General features: G+C 54.1%; 1 protein-coding gene across 13 annotated transcripts; it reads right to left on the bottom strand.

Moving 5' to 3' along the window:
• Positions 1-471: 471 nt before the first annotated feature.
• Engase (endo-beta-N-acetylglucosaminidase) lies at positions 472-13,168 on the bottom strand. 13 transcript variants are annotated; one of them, XR_015630708.1, is made up of 14 exons: positions 12,811-13,063; positions 11,049-11,119; positions 10,713-10,914; positions 8,844-8,992; positions 8,283-8,440; positions 7,686-7,834; positions 7,314-7,479; positions 5,140-5,243; positions 4,726-4,834; positions 4,393-4,587; positions 3,911-4,059; positions 3,094-3,199; positions 2,704-2,818; positions 472-2,523 (listed from the first exon to the last, which is right to left on the bottom strand). XR_015630708.1 is itself a non-coding variant. In XM_087572555.1 (14 exons), exons 1-14 carry the CDS (start codon positions 12,852-12,854, stop codon positions 2,107-2,109), a joined length of 2,133 nt encoding a protein of 710 aa, XP_087428681.1. In that variant the 5' UTR covers positions 12,855-13,063; the 3' UTR covers positions 472-2,106.
• Between the last annotated feature and the right edge of the window lie 2,699 nt (positions 13,169-15,867).

Below are 15,867 nucleotides of genomic sequence, written 5' to 3'. Positions count from 1 at the left end.
AGGGGGGATGGGGCACCCAAGGGATGGGACTTGGGGCCCAGCCCTTGGATAGGCAGGTGGTAATGGGGAAGCTATACACCACATAAATAGGGCAAATAACTGGGGAAATTCCCACCCCCCTTATTCAAGTTGGCCCGGTGCACCCCAGCCTAAGACAGGCTAGTGGAACAGAATGGCCCCATGGCTTCTGGGACAAGTCAGGCCTAAAGAAGCAGAGGCACTGTGGGTATTCTAGGGCCCTGGTGTTCAGGGAGTTGAGGCCATTGTGGTGTAGATGCCCTGAGCTGTGGCCCTACATTCATTTCAAGGTGACCACGGCAACACCAGCCTCCCTCTTGAGTCCCGACTTCTGATGGAGGCAGGAAAGTAGCAGGGAGGGGGGCTAGACGGGAAGGGCTGAGGTCCGCACGGGGTCCAGACGCAGAGTCTAACCCCAAAGCTTTGGAGCTGGATCACACAAGACTCGACGTCTCATTTTTCACATTGGATAATTTATTTCCGAGCGATTATATCCACCAGAGGGGCCGAGGCTTAAATGCCGGCAGATTAATTTTCCTGCGCAGGAGCCAGCGTTGCTGGGACTGGGGACCATGCTCCTGGGAAGTGAGGTTGCGCTGCTCTGCCTCACGCTGTGGCTCTGCTAAGCCCCCTTACTTCTAATTGCTTGCTCGCCAGACTGTGAGGGAATAATTGCCACTATAAATTTTCTCTCCTTCTCTGCATAAAATATTTGAAGGAACCAGCACTTTTAAAAGCAGACTCGGTGCCACGGGGAAGGAGAGCATTCAGGAGCACTGCCCTGCTCCCCACTGACTCCACTCCAGCCACACAGAACCCTGGCTGGGAGTGGGAGAGCCAAGGCCCCCGGGGTGGGGTGGGGCAGATTCTGGACGACAAGCCAGAGGAAGGCCAGCACGGCCCCAGGGCCTCTCCCCCATCCCAGAGCTGGGGTACAGGAGTAGCCTAGGCTTTACCAGAGGCCCTGGTAGGACCACATGAGAAACAGGGCAGAATGTTCCCAGTCTCACCCTTACACTTCACTCCGGAAGAACAGGGTGCCCAGGGAAGCAGGGAAGATGGTGGGTGGGGGGAGGAGCGCTCAGCCCATACAGGCTGGAGCTGCTCTCCCTTGCCTCACACTCAGGAATCTGAGGAAGCCCCATCCATCCAACCCCTATACCTCAGAAGATGGCAAAGGCCACTCTGCCATCTTGTGGCCTCTCCCCATACTACAGCATGAGGGCCACAGGTCAGACCACAGACAAAAAGCGGGTCACATTCTTAACACAGAAAAGATGTGAGAGGTCCTGAACACTAGGAGAAGCAGCAGGAAAGTGCTGGTGGCATCACCCGAGACACAGACGCGCAGCAGGAAGTTCCGGTGCAGCCTAGTGTCATCTACAGGGCTTCGGTAAAGCTAAGGATGCCACCGCTTGCAGGGAGGCAGGGCTCAAGCCCTGCCTCTTGGATGACATAAAAAGATGCTGGCACCCTCTGTGCCTTCACATAGCCAATGGCCTATACTGCACAGGTGAGGGACGTGGGGTTCCCTGGGACAGTCAGCTGCCAGAGCCACCATCCAGACAGTCCGAAATGTGACTGGCCCATCTTGTACAGGTGGGGGTGTGGTGCCAGTAGCCACCTGATGGTGCTCCTGGTCCTGGGGAGCACCACTCCAACTACCCTGTGAGCACCCCTGACTCCCACTCCTACCCTGACTGTTGCTTCAGTCTTCAAGAAGCCTTACTGCCACCAGTGCAGTTTGCCTCTGATTGTCAAAGCTATGGGGATTAATGGCCGCCGTTCTCAACAGAAGCATCTTTTCAGCCTAGGAGAAACAGTCTTTATAGAATTTTCTGGAAGGAACCTCAAACTCTCTCCTTCTTCCTTGAGAACCACATCCCACGGAGAGCATTACAGGAGGATGTGGGTGCTAGGTGACTCACCTAGTACCCATGGGCCAGAGCTTCCTGAGATCACAGCCAGAACCTGGAGACCTTGTCTCCTGGGGATCCAGCTATCCTCAGCCATCCACTCAAGCTTGGAAAGCTGGCCAAGGAGAGACCTCAAGCCTTGAGCAAGGAGGTTCTGTGCTCTGGAGTGGGCTCACTGAGGGGCCGAGTAGAGCAGTACTGCCCTTCCCCACTCAGCCTGAGGCACCAGGAAACCCTCCCTGGGGACAGGCTCCACCAGGAACTCCACACGACCGTCCTGCCCAAATCTAGCAGCCTCCACTGCCAAGTCCACCACGCGGTACTGGTTGGCAAAAGCCAGGCCCAGGAACTCGGGCTTCTCTGTCCCTGGGGATTCCTCTGTTGCAGAGCTGCTTCCTGTCCGTTCCCAGCAGTGAATCCGGAAGCAGCGGGCTCGGGGCAGCAGATAGGACCAGTGCAGGGTACAGCTGAGGAGGAGCCGGGTAGGGAGGCCCTCAGACCCAGAGATCAGAGGAAGCCAGCGTAGCTGTGAAATGGTGACATTCTGCACCCGGGGCAGAGGGGCCAGAAGGCTGTTGGCATCAACCACCTGATAGGAGAGAGAAGGTTCTCCTGGTTGGATGCCCAGGGAGTACATAAAGGACATCCCCCTCACACCTACTCCTCAGTGCTCCATCCACCCCCTCTTCCACCCAGTCCTCCTCCCAGAGGGTCCAGACGGTCCCCATCCACCCCCTTCTCCCTGCAAGTCCAACTCCCACATACACACCTGGATCTCTCCAAGACGACAGATGAAGCTCTCCTCCTCCCGGCTGCCTGGTGGCCGTGAGAAGCTCACCAAGAGGTCCTGGAGCAGGCACCCACGAAGGTTTACCTCATAGCAGCTGAAAGAACACACAGGCTGCTCACAAGTCAGCTGGGTGAGGGCCCCTAGCCACAGCATGAAGGGAAAGCAAACCCAAGGGTATTCCAGGTCATGGGACCCAGGACTACAGCAGGTTCCTGTAAGGAACGTCCTTGTTCTGTCTCACTGCTGCCAAACCCTGGTCGGCCAAACCCAGGCTGCCCCTTCCCTCTCTTCTGGAATTTCTCAAGGGCGACTCTAAGTTCCCCCACGGTGTGCCACTGCCTTATGGGACTTGCCAGGAGAGGGACTCACCGTTGAATCCAGCCCCCACTGAGCTGCTGGCCACAACTGCTGGCCCATCTGGCCAGCCTGGTTGGGGGTACCCGGAGGGGTCTGGGGCTGTACCGTGTGCCAGTTTCTGCTGGAAGACATGGGCTTCAGAAAGGAGAATCCTGCAGGGAAACTCAAGAGGGACAGGATGTGGCAGGGAAAGGGTGTCTAGGTAAGACCCTTGGTGGGGCAGCGGGGAGGGGAAGAAGGGAGGGGAGGGTGTCTAAGTAAGACCCCTGGTGAGGAAGATGGGGGAGAATGGTGTCTAGGTAAGACCCCTGGTGGGACAGACACTTGGACACAAGGAAACACTTTGGAGGATAAGTATGGTGTATGTATGTCACAGGCCAGATTCACTCATACTGACTTCTACCAATTTGCCATCTCCACAACCTACGAATGTGAACACCTCACTGTCCCAAAGAGAAGAGACTTCTGTATCTAACCTGCCCAGAAGACCATGCTGCTTAGCAGGGTCTTAAGTGTGCAGGCTATGACCACAAGCCACAGATTCCACCTAAGGTGGGAGCTGCCCAGCTCTGCCCAGAGCAGCCCCACCCACAGCAGCTCCACCCACAGAACACCCCCAACAAGAGCCCCGTCCACCACAGTCCTGCCCACGGCAACCCCACCCACAGAACACACCCCGTCCCTGCCAACAAAAGCCCCGCCCACAGCAGCCCTGCACACCGAAGCCCTGCCCACAGAAGCCCTGTACACTGAAGCCCCGCCCATAGAAGCCCCGCCCAGAGCCAGGGCCTTCTCCACCTCCCTTCCACGAAATTACCCAGTCTCTCACCATTTAACACCAACACACCGCCCACATGGCAGCTGCTGGCATCCCCTGTCGTGAGCTCCAAAGCCACCTGGACATCCGTTGAGCCTTCAAACTTGTACACCATGGACAGGAAAACCTTGGGAGGCACTGGGACGTGCATAGAGAACAGCCTGGAGGAGGGAAACTTCATGAGAGGTGGAAGAGGTTCCTCCCGGAGCCCCTCCCTACAGGCTGGAAGGTCACGGGCGGGCACCATCTAAGGCAGCCATATGCCGGGAAGTACAACTCAGTGGGTAGTCTCAGACTCCTGCCTGGCCCTGCACTCCGCTGTCACAGCTTCAGAAAGCCACAGGGGCGCTGTGCAGTGTGTCTCGCCGCGGAAAAAAAGCCATCTGAGATCTAACGCCTGTCCTTGCTGGGCTCCTGCAGACCCTCTGCCCAATTAGCTGCAGACGCTGAGGAGGGTAGAAGACAGAGACCCACACACGTCATTCGTCACTCACCCACCTCACAGCTACACTGTCAACCTCAGGCGGGATCAGGCCCCGGAGCAGCAGAGAGCTGCCCCCGTGCCAGGCGTCAACCAGGCAGCAGTGTGTCTTCACCCAGCCCCGATTGCCACCAGCCAGCTTATGTTCACCAAAGAGGGGCTGTGTCTCCTGGGCACTAGGGTGGTACCAGGGCCCCACTGCCTGCTCCTGGAGAAAGAGGGAAAGTGGCAAATGGGACAGGGGCAGTGGCCTCAGAGGTGGACAGCAGGGGTGCGAGGAGGAGGTAGCGACAGCCATGCACAGCCCTCCTGCCCATCCTAGACACAGAGACTTTGACCTACATACCTTGCCATAGCAGACTCTTCGAGTACCCAGGCCCAGGCAGAAAGAAGTGACAAAGGGGAGGGAACAGATACTGTGTGTGGGCAGGAAGCGCTCCAGCAGTCTCCAGAACCTGATGGGGGCAAGAGGGAGTCAGGGTGAGGGGGCCAGTCTATAACCCTGCAGCCCTGGGTGGAACTGGGGGCTCTCTAAGAGGGTGCCTCTGTCACCCAGCCTGGGGGAGGCTAGAGGCCATCTGCAGGAAGCGATTCTCTCCTTCTGTTCCCTCCTGCCCGACTGGTCTCCAGAATCTTCCCAGGGAGCTGCCAGGGTGGCCACTTTGTTCTCATTTGACCCCTTCTGTCCCCCAGTCACCACCCTGCTGGAGAGCAGAGAATCTCTCTCCTGCCAGCCCATTCAAAGCCCTCAGGGACTCACTTGTCCTGGTTCTGAAAGAAGTCGTTCTTCTCCAGACACTCATACACCCACCCCGGAGCAAACAGGGCCGCTGAGAAGCCATGCTTACGGATCAGCTCCAGTGACTGGGGAGACAGAAACCAGGGAGATGCTGAACATTGGGACCAGAGTCCAGACGGGTCTCCTGGATGCCTACAGGCAAGGCTCTCTCAGGCAGGGCCAGCTAGGAAAAGCTCTCCCTCACAACTCCATAAAGAGGGTCTTGGGCTTCATCCCTGTTTCCTCACATGCCAGCTGGAAGAGGGTGTCGGAGAGGCGGCTGAAGGAAAGCAGAGAGGACTCAGCCATGAAGGAGCCTGTCTCAGTGGACAGAGCAGGGAACTGTGAGTTCACTGTGACTCTCTACATCCTGCCTCCTCTTCACAGACACCTCTTACTAGTCAACTTACTAGAATCACAGAGGGTAGAGAATCTGCAGCTCCTGGGTCATGTAACTGTGTGCTGCTTAGTGTGAACTTGACACACCTAGGAAGGGAGTCTCAGTGAGAGATGGACTGCGTTGGGTCTGCCTGCAGGCATGCCCAGGTGTGATACTAGTCTTGTTGTTTGATGTAGGGAAGACCTAGCCCATTGTGGGCAGTTCCATTCCCTAGGCTGGGAGGTCCTAAACAGGATAAAAGAGGAAAAGCTGGGAGTGGTGACTGTAGGTTGATGTCATCATGCAGGTGAAGGCAGGTACAGGATAGAACGAGGCCTGTCCTTGGAGTAGAAGGAAGGATGGGCGGGAGAAAAGATTTAGAGAGGCAGAGGAGACCGGAGCCAGAAGAGGGAGCAGTTGAGAGAACATGGCAGCGGATGTTAAGATTTCTCTCTGCCCATTTACAGGTTGTTATGGCTATTCTTAAGGGGTGGATGTGTACAGGATTTTGTGTGTCTAGATGAACAAATCATATCTTATCTAGGTGGGTGGTTTATATCCTTATCAACTGGTTGTAAGTTTATTGTGTGGATGCATTGTGCATTGAGAATTTAACATGTAAATCTGATTGTTGGGTTACAGTTTGTTGAGTCTTGATATTACCAGGTGGCTGGGACCAGAGTTCCCGGAGGGCCAGGGCTGGCCAGGGTGACTAGCAATGGTAGTGGAGAGACCGCTGGGGCTAGAAGAGAGCGAGGCTAACGTGGCATGGTGCCACACTGGAACCAGCCACCGCTGAGATAAATTAAGGTTACTTCTATATGGTGCTCCGGTGCTGGAACTAGTGTGGGAGAGAGGCAGCCGGGAGAAATAGTAATCAGAGATAAATTAATATTAGTTCTATATGGCCCTACCGTGACAGAACTAATGCCAGGGAGTGACCGCTCGGGTCTGAGAGTACCAAAGGCTGAGGGTGGAGTGGTGATGTGTGGGAACCAGTCGTGCCGTTTCTAAGACTATCGCAACGGGTGACCTTTAATCCCAGGAGGCAGAGACAGGGAGATCAAGGCCAGCCTGGTCTACACAGCGAGTTCCAGGACAGCCATGTCTACAAAGAGAGACCCTGCCTCAAAAATAAAGAGAGATGGGGAAGGCAAAGAAAGCTAGCTGAGAACAAGCAAGCATTCGGGCCATTTCCCACAGGTCCTGGTTGCTATGATAGCTGCCTTCACTTCCCTGCACACTGACGCACTGTAGCCTGAGATTAAACCCCATGTCTCCTGCTGCATCTTGTCAGGGTATTTTACCACAACAGAGGTGAAACCCGGGCATTGGGTTAAATGGTTCATCTACGGCTTCCTCATGACTGAGAGCCCTGCACCCAGGGGAGAGGCAGGACTGACAGAGAGGAATGGAGCCTGCTCTCACCTTTCCTCCCCCCTTCCTCCTCTCCCTGAGACCACTTGCTTCACCTCTGCCCACCACAGTCCCCTGCGTGCCCCCAGTGTCTGCTGAGTGGTGTGAAAGGTCACTCAACGTGCTCCAAAGCATTGCACGTGGCCCGGGAGGCAGTCGGTGCCCTTGGAAAAGGATGCAGGAGTGGGGACAGGATCCAGGCGTGTGACTGGAGGAATGGCTGGGAGAGACACAGGACGGGTCCCAGGAGTTCCAGGGTACCCTGGTTTCCTTTGAGACACCAGTGAGGATGGAAGATCCCCTGGCAGAGGCCACAGAGGGCATGCAGACCAGCAGCCCTGATTCGATGGCCACCACCTACCTTGTCAGTATCAAAACGGCCTCCGACCACATTGCTCCGAGCAAACACATCTATGCCCACGTACACGTCAGCCAGGCGCTCCCCGGCCTGCGCCACCATCCTCTTCAGGTGGTCCTCCCGCCAGTTATAGTTGGTAAAGAAGCCATCACAGGAGTCGAAGAAGACCCTGAGAGGTGGCAAGGACCGGCTGAGGCCAGACCCAGCTGATGGGGCACCTAGCTGCCCTTAGCCTCCCTGACGCTCATGGGTACACATCACCCAGGGACTGGGGCTGTCTGTGCCTGCCGCATTCCGCCCTGTGGGGAGTGGTCCCACACGGGATGCCCTGTGGCCCGGGCAGCTCATCTTCCTTCACGGCCGCCCCATGCTCACCTGTTCTGTTCGTTCAGTTCATCCTGCCACTTGAGCTGTCCGCTCTGTACCACACTGTCATACCACAGCACCAGACCTCCGGGGACCTGCTGATGGAGCTGTCTGGTCAGGTACTGGAGAAACAGAGGTGTGTTCCTCACGGCAGCTGGCTGCAAGAGAGGAAGGGAGATCAGACCTTTGCGAGGCCCGGCATTGCTGTCATGAGAAATAACCCAGTACAGAAGATGCGGAGGCCACAAGAGCCAACCACACCAAAAACGCAGGGACAGGACGACGCAGTGGTTACAGAAAATGCACATGAGCCTGAAGCAGGGGTAGGGGGTAAGGGTGCAAGCACCCTGAGGAAGAAGCCGGAGAGGGCGCAGCAGAGGAGCTCCTGAAATAGCGGGGCCCTCCTTTCCCAGCAATCAGAGACAGTACAGTCAGTCCTCCCTGGAATGTGAGAAGTGGATATTGCTTGCTATGGGCTGGTGGTTAGGTCCAGGGCAAAAGGGCCTGGAGTAAAGCAAGGAGTCGGGTCAGGAGAAGTAAGCAAAAAGGAACTTGCAAAGTGAGGGGAGAGGGGGATGGGCACCAGGACCCCACTGAAATGCTCACGCTCAGGGAGTTCTCAATGTTGATGAGCCAGCCGTCAAAACGGAAAAACTGAGCAATCTGGACCAGCCGATCGGCCACTGCCTGGAAGGAGCGCTCATCCCCGGCCAGGAAGGCTTCACAGAGTTTGCCTCCCTCTTGCCACTCTGTGATAAAGGTCCCTGCGAGACAAGAGGTAGAAACGGCTGCACAGGTGGCTCTCCTCTGACCCAGGGCTGGATATCAGGACTATAGGAAAATGTAGCCATTCAGTCAGGGGTCCTTTGGGATGTGGTCACGGAGAACGCAAAACAAAGCTGGAGAGGCACTAACCTGACCCAGTGGTCGGCAAACTTCGGCCTGGGGTCAGAACCAGCCACCACTCTTGTGTGTACTGCTTTCTTGGGATGTAGCAGGCCCCTCTGCCTAGCCGTCATATACAGCTGATCTTACATTATCACCACCTCCCTGCCCACACACTAATCCTCTCTGGGAGAGTGTGCGGACACCCCTCCGAGCCCATGGACACTGCTACTGCTCAATTACAGGACTGCCCAACAGGTACACTAAGCGCCTGGCTCTTACCCAGCACACACACCCCGTGCCTGTGGGCGGCGTTGGTCCAGCACACTGGTGGGATGGTGACCGTGTGATGGCTGAAGTACACAAAGATGTCGATGTACTGCCAGTGGTAGAAGGAGTAAGGATTCTGCACCTCTGAGCCCTGGATGAACCTGGTGAAGACATGGAACAGGGTCAGGCCCCAGGACACAGAATCAGGACGCAGTGATCACTCCTGGATTAGATTTGACTGTCCCGGTCGCTGGCTCTGACTGAAACCTGCTGTGTGAGACCCTGTAGAGAGGGGTGAGGGAAGGAACAACCTGAGGCTCTTCTGTCAAGAGCGACCAGGAGTGGGAGCTAGGGCGAGTCAGTCAATAAAATGCTTGCCATGGATGACTTCAATCCTCAGAACAGATTTTAAAAAACAAAAAAATTAGGCCTGGAGAGGTGGCTCAGTGATTAAGAGCACTGACTGCTCTTCCAGAGGTCCTGAGTTCAAATCCCAGCAACCACATGGTGGCTCACAACCATCTGTAATGGGACCCGATGCCCTCTTTTGGTGTGTCTGAAGTCAGCGACAGTACTCATATATATGAAATAAAAAAATCTATTAAAAATTATAAATAGGGTTGGGGATTTAGCTTAGTGGTAGAGCGCTTGCCTAGCAACCGTAAGGCCCTGGGTTCGGTCCCCAGCTCCGAAAAAAAGAAAAAGAAAAAAAAATTATAAATAAAAGGGTTGGGGATTTAGCTCAGTGGTAGAGCGCTTGCCTAGCAAACGAAAGGCCCTGGGTTTGGTCCCCAGCTCCGAAAAAAAGAAAAAGAAAAAAAAAAAAGAAAAAAAAGAAATAAATAAAAAATTTAAAAAATTAGAAATCCAGGTATAGTATAGCATACTTGTACTCTCAGGGATGGGAAGGAGGAGGATCACTGACGGGCTAGCCTTGCACACTTGGTGAGTTCCAGGCCTGTAAGGAAGTGTGTCTCAAAGACAGGGTGAACAACCTCTGAGGAACAATGGCCAAGGCTGACCTCTGGCCCCCACGTTCATGCACACAGACGCACATGTACTCACAGACACACGAGGAGCCAGTCAGGAGCATGCCTGGCATGGTGGCACCAGAGGTGGGGTAATTGGAGTTAGAAGCCAGCTGGGCTACATAACGAGTTAGTTCTACACCAGACTAAAGGGCATAGCAAAACCCAGTCTCAAAAATGAATCACGGTGCATTTGGGGCAAAGCTCATTCACCAACCAGGGAGCTAGCGAAGGCCACAGGAACTGCACAGAGAGCATTTGGCCTCTGAGGGCAGATAAAAGAGAAGGAAGCAGGAAGGCTGAGTACAGGCCATCTCTGGCTTCCGCTCCCTGCCCTGGGTCAGCGCTGCCCTCAGGGCTGTGTCCCTCGGTCTACAGGTTGGTCACATCCCAGGTTGGGCAGCTGGCTCTGACTCAGCTTCCTGTCAATCATCCTATCCAAGAAGGTTCGATAGACGTTTAAAATGTGCTAGGCTGTGCATAGCTGGAAGAGTGAGGGGGGAAGAAGGAGCACAGGAAGCCAGAGCAAGAGGCCTGAACCATGACAGAGCATAGGGGAAGTGCAAAAGACAAATCAGATGAGGATGAGGCTACTGGGCCAGGAGGTGATTCTCTTCAGGGGCAGCCTGAGGAACTAGCTGTCTGCGCAGCTAAAACAGACAAGAGCACACCCAATTAATTCCATGTGGCTTCTGCCACGGGACGCTTAACCTAGCACTGAGTTTCTCTCTCTGAGGTGTCAGAGGCCCGTTTAGAACCTGCTTCTGTAACTCCGTCCAGAGCTCTAGGACTCCTCTCCCTCCTCCTCCATCCCGGGATGGCCAGTAAGACCAGTGCCACGCCAGGGTCTCACCTGTCCTCCAGGTACCCGCCCATCATGTCATGGCACAGCAGGGTCCGGGGCCTGGGGCTGCTCAGTGGGGGCTGGCGACACTCCAGGGGTTCCAGGGCTACATTGAAGCCATCTTCCATGAGGGGGGTCCAGGCCAGGAGCTCCTCCAGCGTTGATAGGTAAAAGCTGATAGGTCTGGTAGTATCCTTGTCATAATATCTAGCTGGTCCATGGAGGGAACCATAAGGAATGGTGGAAATCAGGGGACTCGTGCATACACTTACCACTCTGACAGAGAGAGGAGTGGGAGTTGTGGTGGCCAGGAAGGGACATTAGCGGGAACTTTGGTCACCTCACCTGGTAAAGGATCCGGAGCAAAATTGACCACATCTCTGAAGACAGCTTCCTCCTCTTGATCCTTGTTGATCCTAGGCCAAGGGTGGGTTTTAAAAGATTAATTTGCTTTTGTTTTATGTAGCCCAGGACAGTCTGGAACTGTGTAGTCAAGGGTGACACTGGACTTCTCATCTTTGTCCTTCCACCTTCTAATAGCTGGGATTGGAGGGATGCTCTACCACACTGCATCTGTACGGCAACTGAAGTAGGGCTCTGCACATGGTAGGTGACTACTCTGTCAACGGAGCTGCACTCTCAGCCCCCCAGAGGGGAAATAACAGCTGGTAGCAAATAGCTAGATACCACTGGACGTGACTTATAAAACACACCCAGAGGCATGCATGGCCCCAGAGACAGGAGAGCTTCCATCACACCAATGAAAACCCACACCTAAAAATGCCAACCTTACCCAACAGGTGAAAACCCCAGGCTAAACAGTTCCTAGAGCCACAGGCCTTCTGCAGCCAAGGGATATGGTGTCTTCAAGTACTAACAAAATTGAAAACCCTGGGAGGGCAGGACCAGGGTCAGTCTCCTGCCCACACACGTGGCAGGGAGGGGGGCTCTCACTCACTACCCCACCTCACTCCACCCCTCTTCAGCAATTGAATAATACAGGGAATAACTACTTTGGCTTCACAAAGTTGCAAAGTCTGAGTACAGCAAAATCAGGAAGTGTTCATTTGTTAATATGTTTCAAAGTATCTAAGAGTAGTGAGAAGACACTATAGTAGCCATTTAGGTACATAGATATCCAAGCTGGCATTCTCTAAACCCCCCAGAGCGTGAAGCCATCAGGAGTGACTTGAGCTCCCTCCACAGGTTCTGCCATCAATCACTCTGACCCTCTGTAATTAGACTGAGGAGCCCTTGGAACTGCAGGGATGGCCAGACAGTGGCAGGCTAAAATGGAGATATCATCTTTTTCTTGTGGTGCTAGGGGCTCAAATCCAGAACTTCCTACATCCTAGGCGAGTACTCTGCCATGAATCTATCCAAAGACCGTCCATTTTTATTTTGACATGAGGCCTCACTACACCAGGTTGGCCTCAAACTTGTGATCCTCTTGCCTCACACCCTCAAGAAGTTAGAATTTAAGGCCTGTGTCATCAGGCCATGCAACCCCTCCCCCTTTCAAATTTCACTCCTAAATACTCCTCTTCCGGATGGCTCTCTCCCTGGCTGATTTCTTTGTCTTTCAGCTGCACCCAAAGAAACTCAGAGTGATTCTGTCTGTCCCTGCCGACCTTTGTCACCTGTAAGAAGGAAAGAACCTTCTTAGGATTGCTTCTACCCAGAAATACCTTTCCTATCAGCCAGCAAACACCCTATAGTCTGAACGGCCCATCTGTCTCACTGCTGTGGGGTTAAAAACAAAGCGAGATACATCCAGTCTGCGCTGATACCTTTCCCAACATCCTACCGACCACGGGGTTACAACCCTGGAACAGAGGGGCAGGTGTGCCCACTCCTGCCTTAGTGCCTGTGCCCATTCTGATCCATGCAGCGCAGTCCTTCTCGTCCCTAAAGATTCCGTTCAAGTATCACCCAAACAGAAAGCCATCCGTTTGGGATCGCCTAATCAACAAGACCAAAGGTAGGGGCAGTAGCCTTGGCGACAGCCTTACAGAACGGGACACTAGGTTAGGAACAAGGGAGTTGCTAGCTTGCACGGGTGGCCCGTCTGCAGCCGGGAATGGAAGGAAGGATGAAGGGAGCCCACCGTGAGCAGTGGACAGTGTCACACCGCGCAGGGACAGGCAGCATGGCCACCCCAGCCCAGACCCGGAGCTCAGCCCAGCCGTGTGCACCTCCGCCCCTGCCTCCTCCGCCTCCGCTCTGGCTGGTCCTGCGCCTGCTTCTCCGGGGCCGTGGAGCCCCGCTGCCGTGAAGCCCCCCGGGTGAGCACCGACGAGGTCTCCATGACTATGGTAGGGCCCGCCGACCGCTAAGCCCTCCAGATACCCTGCTGCAACAGCCAATCGCAAGCCTGGGCCTGCCCCTGCCTCAGCTCTCAGCCAATGCAGAGTGTGCGGCGCCGCGGTTGGCTCACACCGAGTTCCGGCTGTTGACCTGGTTCTGCAGGAGAGGGTGTAGAGCCGGAGTTAAATAACCGGAGAGCCGGGGCGGGACCTGATGGGCGGGGTCTGGGAGAAAGGCGGGACTGCATGGATCCTGAACCCAGGATTTTAAGAGACCGGGAAAAAAAAAAAAGTGCGATTTAGAGTTAGCCACGAAGATCTCTTTCCAATAAATCGAGATGCAGCCCAGATAGTTGAAGCAATCTGCCAGCGACCACCAAGTCGGTACACGGTAGCAATGAGCCCCGGAACTGGGCCACAGAGACTGGTGGCCTAGCTTCCCTGGATCCCTGGATGAGATCTATCTCCCATCTCCAGTTGCTGGAATTACAGGCACGTGCTACCATATTCTGCTTTTATTTAATTAAAATATAATCACATCAGTTTCCCTCTCCTCCCTCCAATCCTTCCTGTGTGCCTCATCCGATCTCTCAAATTCATGATTTTTATTTCTTTAAGTTTGCTACACACACACACACACACACACACACATATATATATATGTACATATATATACACACATATATATGTGTGTATATATATGTAACCAGGAGTAAGGCAGGTGGGGGGGGACGAGGGACAGTGCCGCTGACCTGGAGGGAGTTTCCATCTCTCTGTACAACTTAGACCTCATAGGATGGTCAGCACGGTGAGCATGGATCGTTTTCTCCTGAAAACATTCTTCTCACTCCCAAGCCTGTGTTCTGCAGGAAATACATCCCCCCCTCCAAAGTATGCAGGGCCCAGGAAGCTGCATCTACCAGAGGGCACCTCCTCAGTACCTAAGCACACCCTGATGGTCTGTGCTCAGAGCGGTGAGAAGAAATGCCAGATGATGAGGAAATGGCTTCTCCTCCCTGAGCTCAATACCCCTATGCAGCTTACAGCTTCTGACCCCACTGCAGCTTGCCCAAGCCAAGTTCTCTGGGCCTCTTTATTACTGTTTACAGGCTTTGAGCTTTATGAGGCCCCAAGCATCCATAAACGCCAAGGGTGGGGACAGTGACTAAGGTGGTTGAACATAGGCCCTGGTTGGGTTGCCTGCTAGCCAGTCAGCCGGGAAGAGGCACTGGGGAGCAGAATACACTGGTCTGTGAGACACAGTTGGCAGGACACCTCTTCCCACTGACCCAGGGTGGGACGGGGAGCTCTGTGTGGGGCTTGGACAGAGAGAAGGTAGCAGGTCACTTGGGCTACTACCCACACGCCCAAACACGGTCATCCACTGTGAAGCCTCGTGGAGCAAACATAGCTATCTTGAAAGCTAGGGAGATGGCCATCGTCCCTCCACCCCCCAAATCCCCACCTCTGTACTCTAGACACCCTCCTCCCCCCAGACCTGTGCGTTTAGGACAAGTGGGAAAGAATTGGTTGAATTCTCAGTTTAGGGTCTAATGATCTGACACCCCCCCATTCCCCACTCCCCATACAAGGAGATGATGCTAGGCCAACCTTGTGAAGGCGTTTGAGTTGGGGATCAGTTTAGACGACTGTGGTTGTGCTGTGCCCAGAGGACAGCATCCCATAACATGGCCTAACTCTCTTGCCCCTTCCTTCTCAGCCCCTCTAATGCTCCAAAGACCAGAAGAACAACAATCAGTGAAGCTGAGGGCTGGTGTGGGGGGCCAGCGGTCTGCTGCTCTGGCCGAGCACTGCACTTCTCTTGCCTTGCTTCCCGCTGGCTGTGAGGCGAGTGTGAGGATCCGATGGTTGGAACTGTGACGGCTTCCTGAGTCTATGAGAGGGTACAGGATGGTAGGACAGAAGCAGACTCCTGGATCTTCCATAGAGTAGACATAGCTTCAATCTGGACCACCTCGTGCAGGCTCTCCCAGGAACAAAGCTGCCTGGTTGACCCCAGCACACCCTGCGTCTGTGATAGTAGCTGAATCTGAGATGTACGGGCAAAAGTTCCTGGAAAGAAACTACATTTTATAAGCCGATTTGAACTTCCACGATTATTGAGAATTTGGAACACTGCAGGTCTACGGTCTAATCACAGATTATCTGTGGGCTGTCCTGGCCCCTGGAACAGCCACTGTCCTCCTCTCTGTGACCTAATGTCCTGGGACTATTCGGTAAATCCCTTGGAAGGTACAAACAGGCCCCTAGGTTCCACCAACTCAGAGCTAAGAATGTCACGGTATAGCATGGGAGACCTATTGCACAGATGTTTCTTTGTGCTGTAAGCACCTGATTGATGTTTGCAACAGTGTATTTCAAAGATGTCTCAGTCTATGACTTCCTTTGTTCTGTTACTACAAAAAGCTCCATGAAACTGCTACCACGCTGAGACATGGAATTTGAGGTGAACCAAATTTGTTTCTCAGCCCACGATCCAGAAATAACATTTTTTTTATCCCGCACTGAGGTGAGGGCTGTTGGTAATAACAGATAACACTGGGGTTCCCATTTATAGATCAATAAGGGCTGGAGATTGTCTTTTCTTATTTATCAGCGAAAGAAGGAAAGAGGTTGCTGGCCTCTCTGCTTAGATGGGAAAGTGTCCTAGGACTCAGAAGCCCAGGAACCACAGAGCTCTGAGGTGGGACAGTGTCCTAATGGAAGGGCATTTTGAGACACAGGAGCCAAGGAGCTACATAGCTCTGAGGGACAACAGTGTCCCAATGGAAGGACATCCTGAGAGATAGGAGCTCAGGAATCACAGAGCACTGAGAGGAAGCCTCTTTAGCAAAAGC

This window comes from Rattus norvegicus, chromosome 10, assembly GCF_021556685.1.
Source record: "Rattus norvegicus strain SHRSP/BbbUtx chromosome 10, alternate assembly SHRSP_T2T, whole genome shotgun sequence".
Taxonomy (NCBI): Eukaryota; Metazoa; Chordata; class Mammalia; order Rodentia; family Muridae; genus Rattus; species Rattus norvegicus.
Note: the sequence above shows the minus strand (reverse complement) of the source record. Positions and strands in the feature narration are given on the sequence as shown.